The 16,031-nt window shown below is 41.7% G+C and overlaps 1 protein-coding gene across 3 annotated transcripts in view; it reads left to right on the top strand.

Annotated features, from left to right (window-relative positions):
* Nucleotides 1-16,031, top strand: part of ttc7a (tetratricopeptide repeat domain 7A) — a 173,994-nt gene that overhangs the window by 141,398 nt on the left and 16,565 nt on the right. For 2 of the 3 annotated variants that reach the window (XM_034184728.1, XM_034184730.1), the window contains one exon: nt 537-739. In XM_034184728.1, the coding sequence (XP_034040619.1) occupies nt 537-739 (203 nt within the window). Of the gene's footprint in view, nt 1-536; nt 740-4,780; nt 4,904-16,031 lie in introns of those variants that run through there. The other variant, XM_034184729.1, reaches the window with a different exon arrangement.

Here is a 16,031-nt window from a genome sequence, read left to right as displayed (position 1 = left end):
TGCAGAGTCTTTTTGCGAATTCTTCCAACATCAATCAGATTAATTCAAATTTTGTTGCACTTTTCACACCACTTGTCATCCATCTAGTTTGGAAAGTATGAGGTTAGTGTTTCGAGATTTTGTCGCTTAGTAAAAGTCCATTTTGAGAGATTCAGCTTCAATCAGGGAAAAATTCATAAAAAGACAAAAAGCCAGTGTATTGTTCAGTTTGTATGTGTGTACTGCACAGTTTACATTTTGATATGACGACTGAAACCACAGTTAATACTGTTTCTATCGTGACAAATAATACATTCTCTCTCCCCTTATCTCTTTCTGATTCTTGAGTTTTATTTCATCCCTAATCCATTCTGTTGTCCTTCACCCCTTACCACTATTCCATCTTCTTTTGGACCATCCTCTGTCCATCACTCTTTTTCCTTTTAGTAACATTACCCCTCTTTTTAAAAATTTTCCTCTCTTGTCTCCTCTATTTCACTTTTCTTCCCCACCCTCCTTCTGCTCTCCCTCTCCGTCTCCTGTCTTTCATCTTGTAGGGGAGCTGTTCATGGCGGATGGTCGGCTGAGAGAGGCCCAGTTTTGCATAGCAGAGGCGAGCACTCTGTTCCCCAACTCACATTCTGTGCTGCTGCAGCGGGGCCTCCTGGCTGAGCTCCGGGGCCAACTGGACGAAGCCAAAAGCCTGTATGACGAGGCTCTGGCTATTCACCCAACAGGAGAGCGCATACTGGTGCAAATGGTGAGAGAAACAAACAAGCCTTTCTTTAACAAACAGACACAGAGGACTCTACTTGTATTTTAATTTACTAGGTAATAGTACCAGGGACATGGCAATCTGACTTTTGACCTCATGAAACAGACAGACCAACATGACCTTGACCCAAGTGATTGACCATTGGCAAATTTGGTATTGTTGGGCAATTCCAGAGCCCCCCTATATGTGTGCAAAGCTTGAAGCAAATCTTACATTTTAACCTTTGACCCCAATGACCTTCACATCTCCGTGTCATCAGACTTCACCGAGTCCACCATGTTTGTTTTGGTCTTCTTCTTCTTCTTCTTCTTCTTTGTTTGTTTTGGTCTCGCACCACGGACCACATCTCGCATCTTGGGTTGGGTATCGTTACGAAATTATTCGATCCACCAATATCAATAGTCTTTTTGCTTAATGATTCCGTTATCGGTCCTTCAGAGCGGCCGTTGTTTTTGAGGGTCTTTGTCAGGAAAATTGTCATTTCTCTACGTTGATTGCAGACCCTGCAGTGGGTCTGTAATCAGCCACTTCTGCAGAGCGACTGCACTTTGAAGCGTGAAGCAATGAAGCAATGGTTCAATCTGCTGGGTCGTTGGACTTTATCTTAATTTTTCCCTGCTAAAACCCTCAAGAGCATATGCCTGTGAGTAACATATACCCTTTTATGTTAAACTGACCTGTTATGGTCTTCTGAAACAGTTGATAGATGTATTTTATAACTTAAAAATGGGACAGATGCTAACGCATTAGCATGTTTATGGCGTTTTCAATGTTAAAGTTAGCATTAGCTGTTGGCATTTCAGCACGTTTGCGTGCATTTGTTTTCTGTATAATAATTAATGGCCCAGCGCTTCTTGTCGTAAAACAGTCAGATGTATTAAAAATTGTAATTTTTTTATTTATATATTAATAATAATAATAATAGCAACAACAACAGCAATAATTGTAATAATAACTATTCAGAAACGGCAGGTCCACGTCTTAACTCCTCTCAAAGCCATTAAAATATGTCAGTCGCGACTGTGAGTCAGTTTTGTGCAGATTAAAGTCTCTAAGTGGGATCTTGTCTTGTGGCAGTCAAGAAATGAGAATCGTCCTCCGTTCCGTTGGCACAGCTCCAAACGCTGCGGGGCTCTCTGCTGAGACAGAGTCCAGTCGGAATTAATAACTTCAAAACGAATTGCCGCTTTAAGTAAAATGACACCTCTTTCCAATTACTGTAACACAGAAAATAAACTACAATAGACTAATTCTCATTTTGGGAAGAAAAAAAAAAAAGTTTTAAACTGATGCTGACGTAAAGCACACCCAGCTGCAAGAGTTGAGCTCAGAGGTATGGAAAGACATTCATGCCAATAATGTTGTGAAAGTGTAGTGACACGGACCCACAACAGGGGGCGTAAATGAACGGACAATGAAAGAGTCAAATATGAACACTTTACTGTTGTGAATGAGCACAACACAGAGGAATGTGAAATTTTACAGACAGTCAATCACAAGGGTGACGTGTGGGCAGGCTCGAGGATAGAAGACGTCTGTCCTGAGATGAACCGGAACCACACGATTTCCTCCGCCACCGAACCCGGAGAATACTGGAGCCGCCAAGTCCCGAGTCCCCAGGTGGCCACCGTCTTCGAAGGTCGGATCTGGTACTGCTGGCAGGGAGCAGAGACAATAAGATATGGGTGTGTGCACACCCAGTAGCAACAACGGTGGGAATTCCACCTCCACCTCTAACACACTCGTGCAGCTTCTGTCTACCCACTTATCTGGTAGAGGTGTGCAGCGAAGCCGTCGCTGGTCACACCGAACGCCAGTCTCACAGACAAGGAACACTTCAGGAAAACGGCTGCAAAAAAGAGTTCAGACTGATACACAGTTCACTTTCAAGGCTGAGAATACTACCTGAACGGTTTGACGATATCTCGGCGATGAGGTGGAGATGACGTCCGGGTTTTATGGAGTGAGATGATGAAGCATGAATGAGTGACAGCTGTCAGGAGATAATGAGTGACAGCTGTCACCCCCGGTTGTGTCCGTGGCGGCAGCGCCCTCTCGTGCCTGAAGCCCGCACTTCAGGCAGGGCGCCCTCTGGTGGTGGGCCAGCAGTACCTCCTCTTCTAGCGGCCCACACAACAAATAATGTCTGAAAGGAAATGCGTTTGACAAAAACTACAGATTTTGTTTATTTCTATTTATATTCAGAGATCAAGGAGCCACCCTGTAGTTTATTTAGGTCTAGAGTTTAAGGATCCAGTGACCATGTACAGATTCTACTGATTTTTATTTAGGTCCAGAGTTTAAGGATCCAGTGACCAATTTCATATTTATTTACTTTAAGACTCAATACAGCCTACTTTTAGTACACAGAAAATTCACAAGCGGTATCGATAAGGAATTGGATCGATAAGCGGAATTGATAATGATATCAATAAAATCAGTTCTGTGTTTGGGAAAGAACATGATGTTATGTATAATCCCACAAAGAGTAGCATGATGATTGTGAGAAGTAAGGAGGACAAAAATATGATCTTCCCAGCTTTTTATTTGTGTGATAAGCCGCTCATGGTCTTTAATGAGGTGAAATATCTTGGACATTATGTGACTGATGACTGGTGTGATGACAGAGACATTAAAAGACAATATTGTAAGCTGTATGCCCAGGCAAATATGTTGCTGCGCAAGTTCAGTATGTGTTCTCCTAATGAAATATGCCTTGTTCAGAGCCTTTTGCACTCCACTGTATACGGCCCCCTTGTGGTGGAACTACAGGCGGTGCACCTTTAGGAGACTGATAGTGGCCTATAACAACACCTTTAGGCTGTTGATGAAGGTACCGAGATGGCACAGTGCTAGTCAGCTGTTTGTGGATGCACATATTCCCACCTGTGAGGCACTGTTCAGGCATTTAATGTTTAAATTTATGCAACAATTATAAGACTCTGAAAATGCCATCATACAGACTCTGACAAATCCTCAACTGAGCTGCTGTCGTTACACCTCTGTACTGAGAAATCATTGGATGGAGAGACTGTTAATATAATTTTTAATACTTGTTTATTTCTTTTATTCTATGGACTTTGTTGTGTCTGCATTAAATAAATACAATTATCAATACCCATCCTTAACCATGCTCCATGCTCCCGCAGAATCTCGCACATATTGAAATGTATGTTGTCGATGCGTGGAGCGTGCGTTTGGCTGTTTCCGTCACCGATCTTTGGTAATGTTCTTTAGCATCTTTAAATGCGCGGGAAACTGCAAGAAACGAAGACGAACAAGACACAAATCTAACAGAACACTTTGAAATTCGAATTGAAATATGTTTAAACTACATCCACTCAAACCCGGACAACAACCAGGAAAGAGTTTTGCAAAAGGAATTGGCCAGAAGAGGAAGCTTACTGATGATGAGTTAAGGGAGAGAGACAGGCTATGAAAGAAACAAGAGGAAGAGAGGTTTTGTCCCCACTTGGCCACAGAAATGGCCGTGGCTTGGTCATGACCAAGAGAAGAATGAGGTTTTCTGCCAAATCTGCAGGGCCTATCCGTCGTATGCTGACAAGTAAAGTATATGCTTGGTCCTGGTAGACCCTGACTGTTTTGAAGCTAGTTTAAAAGTCCAACCAGCTTGCCTTTGTGGAAACCCCATGGTGACAGCATTAGCAAAGGAGCCAAGCATAGCTGATGCGTGCCTTGCAGTTGAAGTTGAAGGTTTCGGAGGCCGGTGAATATTTTTAATTCATAATTAGGAATATTCTTAATTCATAATTGGGATTTGGCTGTGCGAGTGAACTGTAAAAAGTGTTTTTCACTGCTCGGCTGCAACACTACAGGCTATCTAGCATCAGAGTCAATTGCCCACTGTTTACCTCCAGAGGAATTTATCCAGGCTCTGGTGAGATTATTCAGCTCCATTCTTATCTCAACCCACAAGGACAATAAACTGACAGATTTACACATGAACCGAAGCATGCTCCAGTTTTCTCCTCTCACCTCTTTCCTGCCCCTCCCTCCCTGCGGCAGGCCTCCGTCTTCCCAAGCTGGTCAGGCGACTTGACAGTTGCAGGGGCTACAAACACACTCACATCGCCTCAATTGGGAAATGGACTGTTTCAAGTTTAATGCACATAAACAATGTCAAATGTATATGTGTTGTCCTAATTCTGATGTGTGCCATTATTACGGTAAACAAGTAATAATTGTAGATCAATTGCTGTTGTATGTGGAATGTGAGTGCGGAAATCTTGTTGTTGTAATGACAATGATAATAAAAGCTATCTATCTATCTATCTATCTATCTATCTTTTTTTTTTCAATTTTTAGATCTATAACTCCAATCCAGACAAGGCATACTTTTTAGTTTTGATATGGACCTACAGCTGTATTTTACATTTCTGAATGTGAGTTAGCCAACTCTGAGGGTTCTAAAAAATGCCTAAAAGAGGCCTAAAAAAAATGCCTCTAAATTTTATGGGAGTCACTTTATTTTTTTACACTTGAGAATGCCCTCTGATAAATTCTTTTTTTTTTTTTTTACTTCATGGTCCATAGACTATTTTATGTTTTTTCTGTTTCTGGTTTATATTATATAGGCAGTTTTATTTGCAGGATTTCAAGGTAGAATATCATGAACTCTCGTGTGCAAAACCATGGGCCAGTGCTCCTACACCGTGGGCCACTAACTCCTAAATTCTACTGGCCCTGTGGGCCAGTGGGGGAAATTGGTTTATATCAAGCCCTGTAAATTTATGTACCTGCCTAATTTTGTTTAAAGAATTATTGCACACTTTCTGTAAAACCTATAAACTTCATTTCACTTCTCAAGTATCACTGTGTTTGTCTGCTATATGATATATTTAACTGAAATTGCTGGAACTCATCAAACTTTTACATACAACTGTATTGTAGTTAGGATGTCTTAGATCATGTGTGAGGACATCCCACAACACAACAAGCTGTATTAATCCAGGTGTGTATAATAAAATACTCAAAATGACAGAAATAGTCCTCCACAATAGCTAGTGACCACATTGAGCGGCCTCTGAGTGACCTACGCTAGTCACTCTGTCTCAGTCTGCTCACTCAAAGCAAACACTCCCCTAAGTATGCATAACTTCGTGCCTTAAAACATCTCAAACTCAGACGTTAGGAAAAAATCAACCCCAACCCTGAACTGTTGTCATGGAAGAGGAAACTACTTACAGAAACCAGAATGTTTTTTGTTTTTTTTACCAGGCTATAAACATGATCATTTCTGCTCTAAAATTGGACATTTTAACCTGCTCCCTTTTGGAGCCAACCTCAAGTGGCCAGTCAAGGAACTGCACCATTTTTGTCTTTCAGGTGGCCCTCGTGAAACACTGAAGCTTACCTCTTGACCCAAACACACCACCAACCTTTTGCATCCCCACTGATTTTTCATACTTTTGTTGGTTTCACTGAATTTCGTTGGTTTCACTGAATTTCATTTGACACCAGACAGTAATTTCAATTCACATGCTGCAAATGGACACAGCATTAAGTAGCTTACCCAGCTTTAATAAATTAGAATTTATGTAAGATCTAGCTCAAGATTCGGGTTTAACATTATTGCACATGCACACACACACACACACGCACAGGTATTAGGTTTCATGTTTGTCTGAGTCCTGTTGTGGCACCACACTGCTGTTCTCTGAGACAAATGTCAAAAAGATAACGGCTGGCACGTACATCGACACAAACACAATGTTCAGCTAATTAAACCAAGATCAATGTCCTGCTAAAGACATGACATCTGCAAGATGGTACATATTTGAGGAGAAATCAGTCCTGCATGTCTTTTCCTTCATGTGGCTGCTACACTGGCTGCTCCTTCATTAGCTTTTATCTCCAGTGACAGCCCATTACTGCTGGTCATACAGCATTGAAATCATTCTCATTTAATCAAATCTGATTCCATGTACTTTGCAATGTAAAATAATGTAATCGGAGTCAAAGTTTATTCACTGTGTCACACTGGTTTGGACACTCAGAATGTGAGTGAGTGAGTGAGTGAGTGAGTGAGTGAGTGAGTGAGTGAGTGAGTGAGTGAGTGAGTGAGTGAGTGAGTGAGTGAGTGAGTGAGTGAGTGAGTCAAGCATTCGAGGGCCCAATAACTCAAAATGAGTAGATGTTGGAACCTTCAGTTTTCAATGAAGATGAAGTCACTACAGTTTGGTGTATCTGGCCATGTTCAATTATGAGATCATGATACATTATTGATTACCATCTTAAGAATGTGGAACAGACAAATCTACACTTGAAAGGTGTTCACTTGCATGCAAAGCGATTCACAGCAGGGTCTTACTTCTGCCTTATCTTCCACTCGACGTACAGCACATTGCTAGTGTCTTTGCTGGTTTCTACCTGATGTAGTCATTTTCACACCCACTGCCTCTCTTCTTTAAATACGCATGGTTGGTTTAAAACTGAGGTGAGGTGTGGTCAGCTCCACAGCTGCCACGTTCATATCGCCCATCAGCAGAAAGTGTTTGTGCCTTTGACTAGCAAAAGCCCAGTCTGAATTCCAGCGCAGTCTGCAGTATTTCTTGTGCAATAGACCAAAATCCTCACATTGCTGTTCCACACCACATACATGCTGTACACAGCGATGTACAACATCACATCTTAGGACCATCAAAATGAAATCAACTGAAATGAAAAATGACAAACCAAAGGGGAAAAACCCAAAACTTTAGTACTCTGGTTTGTACTATATTTATACTCTGTTTTTGCTTCTCCCTGCAGCTGGGGCAAGTGGATGAATGGTGAGGAGGAGAGAAAGACTGTGTGTGTGTGTGTGTGTGTGTGTGTGTGTGTGTGTGTGTGTGTGTGTGTGTGTGTGTGTGTGTGTGTGTGTGTGTGTGTGTGTGTGTGTGTGTGTGTGTGTGTGTGTGTGTGTGTGTGTGTGTGTGTGTGTGTGTGTGTGTTGGCCGTGGGAGATTCAACTTTCACAGAGTGGCCACGATTTTAAACATGGTGTGAAACTTCCACAGTGTGCTTCACAGTGCACAGAGCTCACAGCAGAGTGCACATCACAGCAGAGGTGCAGTTAAAGACAAGCCAAACAGTTGTTAACTTACCTTTAAAAGTACTACAGGTGACAATTCTCATTAATTCCATCCATCCATCTCACAGGTGTACCAAAAAAAAAAGACCATATGTGTACAGCCGTGCACGGTGGTGAACACTCTTCACGCAGAGCAGATGCAACACGCGTTAAAGGACACTGTATTCATCGATATGTCATGGCAACTTCCAGCTTCATGTGTTCTGTCCACTCAGATCAGTTTCTTGCCAGAAATCCTTTTATACAGCCTCTTGTGCCACAGCACTGTGCTGGGCTCACCCTGCTGTAAAGGGAAGGACATGGGACAAGATACTCTGGTTGGTTGACTTTCTGGTCAACACACCTAATTAATGCTCCCAATGCCCACCTTTGCATTCTGTTTATGCAGTGTCAAGTTAGGAATAAGCAATCGAGATGGTGTAAGAACAGGTTTGAATGTCACTGGAGAGGACAAACTGCCCACTCATGCAACAAAAGTTTGCAGAGACAAGAGCCTGCCTATTTGTAAAGATGGCTTAGAACTTATGCTGTGTTCACATTACTACTGGCATAGGATGTTACTGTGCTTTTTACCCTTTTAAGTTCATTTTATTAAGAAACAGAGTGGGCCACGGCCTCAACTTTATCTAAAGTCTGGGTCTTTTAGTGAAGCTTAGGGCTAGTGGCCTCAGAGGGAGTTTTTCCTTACCACTGTTGCCTGTGTGCTTGTTCTGGGGATTGGTGAGGTTAGACTTTACTTGTGTGAAGCACCTTGAGGCACTTTTGTTGTGATTTGGTGCTATATAAATGAAAATAAATTGAAATTCACATTACTAGCTGAAGTGACTGAATCTGACCCTTTTTTGTGTGCCTGCAAGAGTATGTTTTTACAAAAAGTTTCCAGTAACTGGTACCTCTTTTTGTTGTCTTGTACACTGACAACATAATAATAATAATAGTAACATTTAAAATGAGGCTTATATTTATAATTAACTGGTTTATTTGATGGAGAAAAAGAATCACATTTGACTTCATTGGCATGTGAATACTGGTAACATTTCAGTTTAGATTTTCTTTTGATCTACAGATGAAGCCAAAAATTACAGAGAAAAAAGGCAAACACTGCATTATCAAATATGTGTCAAAGGTAAAACTTTAGCAGATTAGTTAATGCTAAGTATTTACACATTTAGCCTTTACAAACATCATGCTAAATATTTAGGTAAATGTTGAAACAAATATGCACCTTAATAAAAGAGCTAATTGTTCCTCCCTAAAAGACAGATGAATAAAGTGTCTAATGACAGACATTTATCATGTAAGGGCGTGTTTATTCAGATTTGCAATTCATGGATGTTATGTTTCAGAGTTATATTGTAGCATACAGTCGTCTGATGTCAATTTCAATTGCAATTTCAGGGGCACTTCTAAAATCTGAATAAAATTATTTAAAAAAAAAAATGGCTGTTTGTGCAAAATTTTGTGTTTTTTCGGGTGGGTCTTGCCCAGGGAGTAATTCAGTGTAGAACCGCCACTGTCGTAGAGAGGGGTGTAATGATACACCTCCCTCACTGTTCAGTATGTTTCAAGGTCACTGTGTGGTTCAAATCACGGTACATTCCTGTCAGGTTTCCTCATACAGCATCAGAACATTAAACATCTGTCACATCTTGAAAATAGAAACCAACCACTAAAGAGCATAAAAATACTGCTGTCTTTCCTGATCACTCCCCCACATTTCTTCCATCCCATCATATGCTCTCTTTCTGTCTCTGTCAGTTCCCCACTCTAAAGATTCTCTCTCGCCCACAAATGCCCACTCTCTTTCTCCTCAATCTGTCTTTCGGACGATCCACTGGATTAACTGCAGCTCGCTCTGACCTTTCAGCTTTCCCTGTTGTCATGGTGAAAGGACCAGAGAGGGATATTCCTCAAATGTCACACACACTCGCCACACAAAATGCCCATGGTTGCCATAGCGACCAGAGGTGGTTGATATCTCTTAGAAGTCAGTTGTAGAGACCTTGTGACCACATAAGGCTAATGCTTTTGCTCCTACTGTGTGTTTGTGTGTGTGTGTGTGTGTCTGAGTGCAGTCCCGCTGGGACAGACAGAGGTACGCATCTCTTCCATATTTGGCATGTGGGAGAACCGATCCCTGGGGGTGAAAGGTTGAAACAAAGCCAGCTGGCATCTTCCTCTCTGGGTGTTGCAGGGCAGATGTGTTCTTACTGCATGTGTGTGTTTGTTTCCGTCTGCTTACCTCCATGGATTTGGCACACATGTGAACTGTTTGTGCAGTTTTTAGCACACCGTGTGCGTGCATGAGTATGTGTATATTTGGTGTTCAAATGAAGGAACGTGCTTAACGTCCTGTTTTTGTGCTCTTGTATGGAATATATATTTATTTATATATATACGCACACACACGGTGCATCCAGAAAGTATTCACAGCCCTTCATTTTTTCACATTTTATGTTACAGCCTTATTCTAAAATGGATGAAATTCATTTTTTTTCTCAAAATTCTACACACAATACCCCATAATGACAATGTGAAAAAAGTTGTCTTTTTTATTTTTGCTAATTTATTAAAAATAAAAAACTAAGATATCACATGTACATACATATTCATAGCCTTTGCCATGAAGCTCAAAATTGAGCTCAGGTGCATCTCATCACGTGCATTGCAGTCCACCTGAGGTAAATTCAGTTGATTTGACAGTGCATGTCAGAGCACAAACCAAGCATGAAGTCAAAGGAATTGTCTGTGGACCTCCAAGACAGGATTGCCTCAAGGCATAAGTCTGGTGAAGGTTACAGAAACATTTCTGCAACTTTGAAGGTCCCAATAAGCACAGTGGCCTCCAATGATCTGTAAATGGAAAATGTTTAGATCTGCCAGGACTCTTCCTCGAGTTGGCCGCCTGTCTAAACTGAGTGATCGGGGGAGAAAGGCCTTAGTCAGGGAGGTGACCAAGAACCTAATGGTCACTCTGTCAGAGCTCCAGCATTTCTCTGTGGAGAGAGAAGAACATTCCAGAAGGACAACCATCTCTGCATCAGTCCACCAATCAGGACTATATGGTAGTGTGGCCAGACAGAAGCCACTCCTTAGTAAAAGGCACATGGCAGCCAGCCAAGAGTTTGCCAAAAGACACCTGAAGGACTCTCAGACCATGAGAAACAAAATTCTCTGGTCTGATGAGACAATGATCAAACTCTTTGGTGTGGATGCCAGGCGTCATACTTCGAGGAAACCAGGCACCATCCCTACACTGAAGCATGGTGGTGGCACCATCATGCTGTGGAGATGTTTATCAGCAGCAGGAACTGGGAGACTAGTCAGGATTGAGGGAAAGATGAATGCAGCAATGGACAGAGACATCCTGGATGAAAACCTGCTCCAGAGTGCTCTTGACCTCAGACTGGGGCGACAGTTCATCTTTCAGCAGGACAATGAGCCTAAGCACACAGCCAAGATATCAAAAGAATGACTTCAGGGCAACTCTGTGAATGTCCTTGAGTGGCCCAGCCAGACCCCAGACCTGAATCTCTGGAAAGATCTGAAAATGGCTGTGCACCGACGCTCCCCATCCAAGCTGATGGAGCTTGAGAGGTGCTGCAAAGAGGAATGGACAAAACTGTCCAAAGAGAGATGTACCAAGCTTGTGGCATCATATTCAATAAGACGAGGCTGTAATTGCTGCCAAAGGTGCATCAACAGTATGGGCATGAATACTTATGTACATGTGATTTCTTTTTCTTTCTTCAAAAAATGTTTTTCACATTGTCATTATGGGGTGTTTTAAGTAGAATTTTAAGGGAATGAATTTACTCCATTTTGGAATAAGGCTGTAACATAACAAAATGTGGAAAAAGTGAAGTGCTGTGAATACTTTTATGTCACCATGCTTTGTGTCGTGCATTTGAGTCTCCTAAGCCTTTAATTTTGCAGAGCTGGTTCTCTCTCTCTCTCTCTCTCTCTCTCTCTCTCTCTCTCTCTCTCTCTATATATATATATATATATATATATATATATATATATATATATTAGTTTTGATACTGGAGCAGTGGAACAGCAAACAGTTATTATCAGTTATGATGTAGCCTAAGTGAGTGAGACATTTGTTTTCTGGCTCGATGCCCATATTGCATCAGTCTGCCAGAATACAACCTACAGTTCTGCTTCTCTCACTTCATGCATTTATTTTTACACAATCTGCTGTGGACACTCTGTGTGCGGATGGCCCATTTATTATCCCATGCCTTAAAGCAGAATGCAAATGATATTCCTAGTTGATTTTCTTGAGCTATTATTCTGCAAAAGTAGATACTGTTCTGTCCTTGAGGGTTTCCATCTTTTGTCTTGTTATTATTTCCTTGGTTATTTATGTAGTTTGAGTTTTTAGAGCTTATGCTACAACTCTGACAAACATGCAATTTAAAAAATGTAATCGCAGAAAAGCCAGTGTTTAATTCAGTGATCAGTTCTGAGCTTGTGTTGCCAGATTGGGCGGACTTCCACCCAGCTGTTTCGATTACGTTGGATGAGGAAACAGCATCGGGCAAGTTAATCAAATTTGGGCTGGTTTTGTCAACATTTGGCATTTTCCTGTTTACTCTTTGTCTCTGTGGGCAGAGTGTGCATATCATGAATGCTTGGTCTTGTTGGATTTGTGAGAATCTACTGAATCTACTGGTACCTTGTTTCCCATGTAACAATAAGAAATATACTCAAAACCTGGATTAATCTTTTTAGTCACATAGCACTACTATTATTCTGAACACTACTGTATAATGTGGTCAGTGAGATGGTTTTACCACCTGTAATAAAGCTGAGTAAAATGTGTCACTTCTGCACCTGGACACTCACTGGACGGCTTATTGTTGATTGTCAGTGCTATAAACTCACTATGATGCAGACAGAGCTCCAGTAATCATGCACGTGTGACATTTATTAATTTCGACATGAACGTGGGTCTGCATCCAGTCCGAATATGATGCAACTCTAACTGAATTTGATATATGACGTTACAGTTGGTGGAAGGGGTGGGCCCTTGGCAGTAGCATCCATCTGTTGTTTAGGCCCAAAACACTTTGACTTCCTTCTTTTCTTCAGTGTACTTAATGTCTTTTCCACATGCTGTAATTTTGCACGTGCACTGAATATATACTATAGCAGAGATTGGCAACTAAATTTGGCCTCTAAACTGTCCAATCGTGTATTCAAATGTCTAATTTAGGAAATGTATCTGTTTAAACAAAAGTAACTTGAATTTGCAACCATTTGGTTCATTTTCTGGTTATCTCAATTTAAGAGGCTTGTTGTGAAAGTGTAGGAACACGGACCCACAACAGGGGACGCAAATGAACGGACAATGGAGGAAGTCAAATAGCACTTTTACTGTTGTGAAATAAGCACAACAAGCACGGCAGATTACAATAGAAAATAATAAAGTCAATTCACAAAGGTGTCATGTGGGCAGGCTCGAAGATAGAAGACGTCTGTCCAAAGCAGAACCGGAACCACACGATTTCCTCCGCCACCGAACCCCGGGAATACTGGAGCCGCCAAGTCCCGAACTCCCAGGTGGCCACTGCCTCCGCTTGTCGGATCTGGTACTGCTGGCGAGGAACAAAAACAGTTAGATGTGGGTGCGTTTGCACCCAGCAACACGGATGGTGAAAAAAACCACCTCCACCTCTTGTCAGGAAAATGTGAGTACTTATCAAAAAGGGTTCAATACAGTCTCCAGCTGCAAGTACTCACCAACCACTGTCAAAACACAAGCAACAAAGTCACTGTCTGAAAGACAACACAACGGCTGAGTTCGTTACCTCCTCGGTAGAACGATATCTCGGCAAAGAGGTGGAGATGACGTCTTGCTGATATACCGATGCAGATCAGATGAGTGGTGACAGCTGTCATAGGTGATGAGTGTCAGCTGTCACCCCGGCTGCTCCTGTGAGGCGGCAGCGCCCTCTGGTGCCTGGAGCCCGCACTCCAGGCAGGGTGCCCTCTGGTGGTGGTGGGCCAGCAGTACCTCCTCTTCAGCGGCCCACACAACAAGGCTTTGATGTAGTTTTGATTTGATTTTTTTCTGCTCTCTTTGGCCCGATTTTAGTGCTTCAGTATCAGTCAGATTCTGTAGAGACCTTCAAAGCCAGACTTAAGATGCATTTATTCTCCCTTTCGTATGGCTAGCATACTGGCATAGTATGGTACTATGCTTCCTATCCTTTTAAATTCATTTTATTAGTAAAGAGAGCGGGTCTTGGCCTCAACTTTATCTAAATTCTGGATCTGTTAGTGAAGCTTAGGGCTAGCGGCTGGCGATCACTTTTTCTCTGCTTACCTGTTGCGTAATGCTGATGAATTTTACCTTGGGTGTAGTTTATCTGGGCGACTGATTCTGTTTTTTTCCCCTCTGTCTGAGGTGCGGATGATGTGATGATGTCATGTGCTGGATTTGACGACTGCATAATTTGTGGAACGGACGCTGCCGCGGGAACAGGCCCACTGAATGATATGATGGATGACCCCTGCCTGTGGACTGGATGCCTGCATGTACTTATATTCATCTTTTGTTGTGTTATTTCCGTTTTGTAAAACATTGCAAAATCTTGTAACTGTTAGAATGGCCTAAGCAGTGGGTCACCCCTCTGAGTCTGGTCTGCTTGAGGTTTCTTCCTCAATATCATCAGAGGGAGTTTTTCCTTACCACTGTCACCTGTGTGCTTGCTCTAGGGGTTGGTAAGGTTAAACCTTACTTATGTGAAATGCTTTAGGGCAGCTTTGTTTTGAATTGGCGCTATGAACTAAATAATTAAATTGAAATTGAATGTCAGTCTGAAGCAGCTCTATCATATCTGGTGGTCCATTTAGATAATTATCAGACACATCAGTGAAAATTTGAGCGATGTCAGTTTGCTGATTTCATGCAAAATACAGTAGTGTTCAGAATAATAGTAGTGCTATGTGACTAAAAAAATTAATCCAGGTTTTGAGTATATGTCTTATTGTTACATGGGAAACAAGGTACCAGTAGATTCAGTAGATTCTCACAAATCCAACAAGACTAAGCATTCACGATATGCACACTCTTAAGGCTATGAAATTGGGCTATTAGTAAAAAAAAGTATAAAAGGGGGTCTTCACAATAATAGTAGTGTGGCATTCAGTCAGTGAGTTTGTCAATTTTGTGGAACAAACAGGTGTGAATCAGGTGTCCCCTATTTAACGATGAAGCCAGCACCTGTTGAACATGCTTTTCTCTTTAAAGCCTGAGGAAAATGGGAAATTCAAGACATTGTTCAGAAGAACAGCGTAGTTTGATTAAAAAGTTGATTGGAGAGGGGAAAACTTATACGCAGGTGCAAGAAATTATAGGCTGTTCATCTACAATGATCTCCAATGCTTTAAAATGGCCGAAAAAACCAGAGGCGCGTGGAAGAAAATGGAAAACAACCATCAAAATGGATAGGAGAATAACCAGAATGGCAAAGGCTCACCCATTGATCAGCTCCAGGATGATCAAAGACAGTCTGGAGTTACCTGTAAGTGCTGTGACGGTTAGAAGACACCTGTGTGAAGCTAATTTATTTGAAGAATCCCCCACAAAGTCCCTCTGTTAAATAAAAGACATGTGCAGAAGAGGTTACAATTTGCCAAAGAACACATCAACTGGCCTGGAGGAATATTTTGTGGACTGATGAGAGAGAGTAAAATTGTTCTTTTTGGGTCCAAGGGCCGCAGACAGTTTGTGAGACGACCCCCAAACTCTTAATTCAAGCCACAGTTCACAGTGAAGACAGTGAAGCATGGTGGTGCAAGCATCATGATATGGGCATGTTTCTCCTACTATGGTGTTGGGCCTATATATCGCATACCAGGTATCATGGATCAGTTTGGATATGTCAGAATACTTGGAGGTCATGTTGCCTTATGCTGAGGAGGACATGCCCTTGAAATGGGTGTTTCAACAAGACAATGACCCCAGGCACACTAGTAAATGAGCAAAATCTTGGTTCCAAACCATTAATCATGAAAAACTGTGGTTATACAACTAAATACTAGTTTAGTGATTCACAGAATAGCAAAAAGTAGTTTGAACATAATAGTTTTGAGTTTGTAGCGTCAACAGCAGATGCTACTATTATTATGAACACCCCCTTTTCTACTTTTTTTTACTAATAGCCCAAT

This window comes from Thalassophryne amazonica, chromosome 13 (assembly GCF_902500255.1).
Source record: "Thalassophryne amazonica chromosome 13, fThaAma1.1, whole genome shotgun sequence".
Lineage (NCBI taxonomy): Eukaryota > Metazoa > Chordata > Actinopteri > Batrachoidiformes > Batrachoididae > Thalassophryne > Thalassophryne amazonica.
Note: the sequence above shows the minus strand (reverse complement) of the source record. Positions and strands in the feature narration are given on the sequence as shown.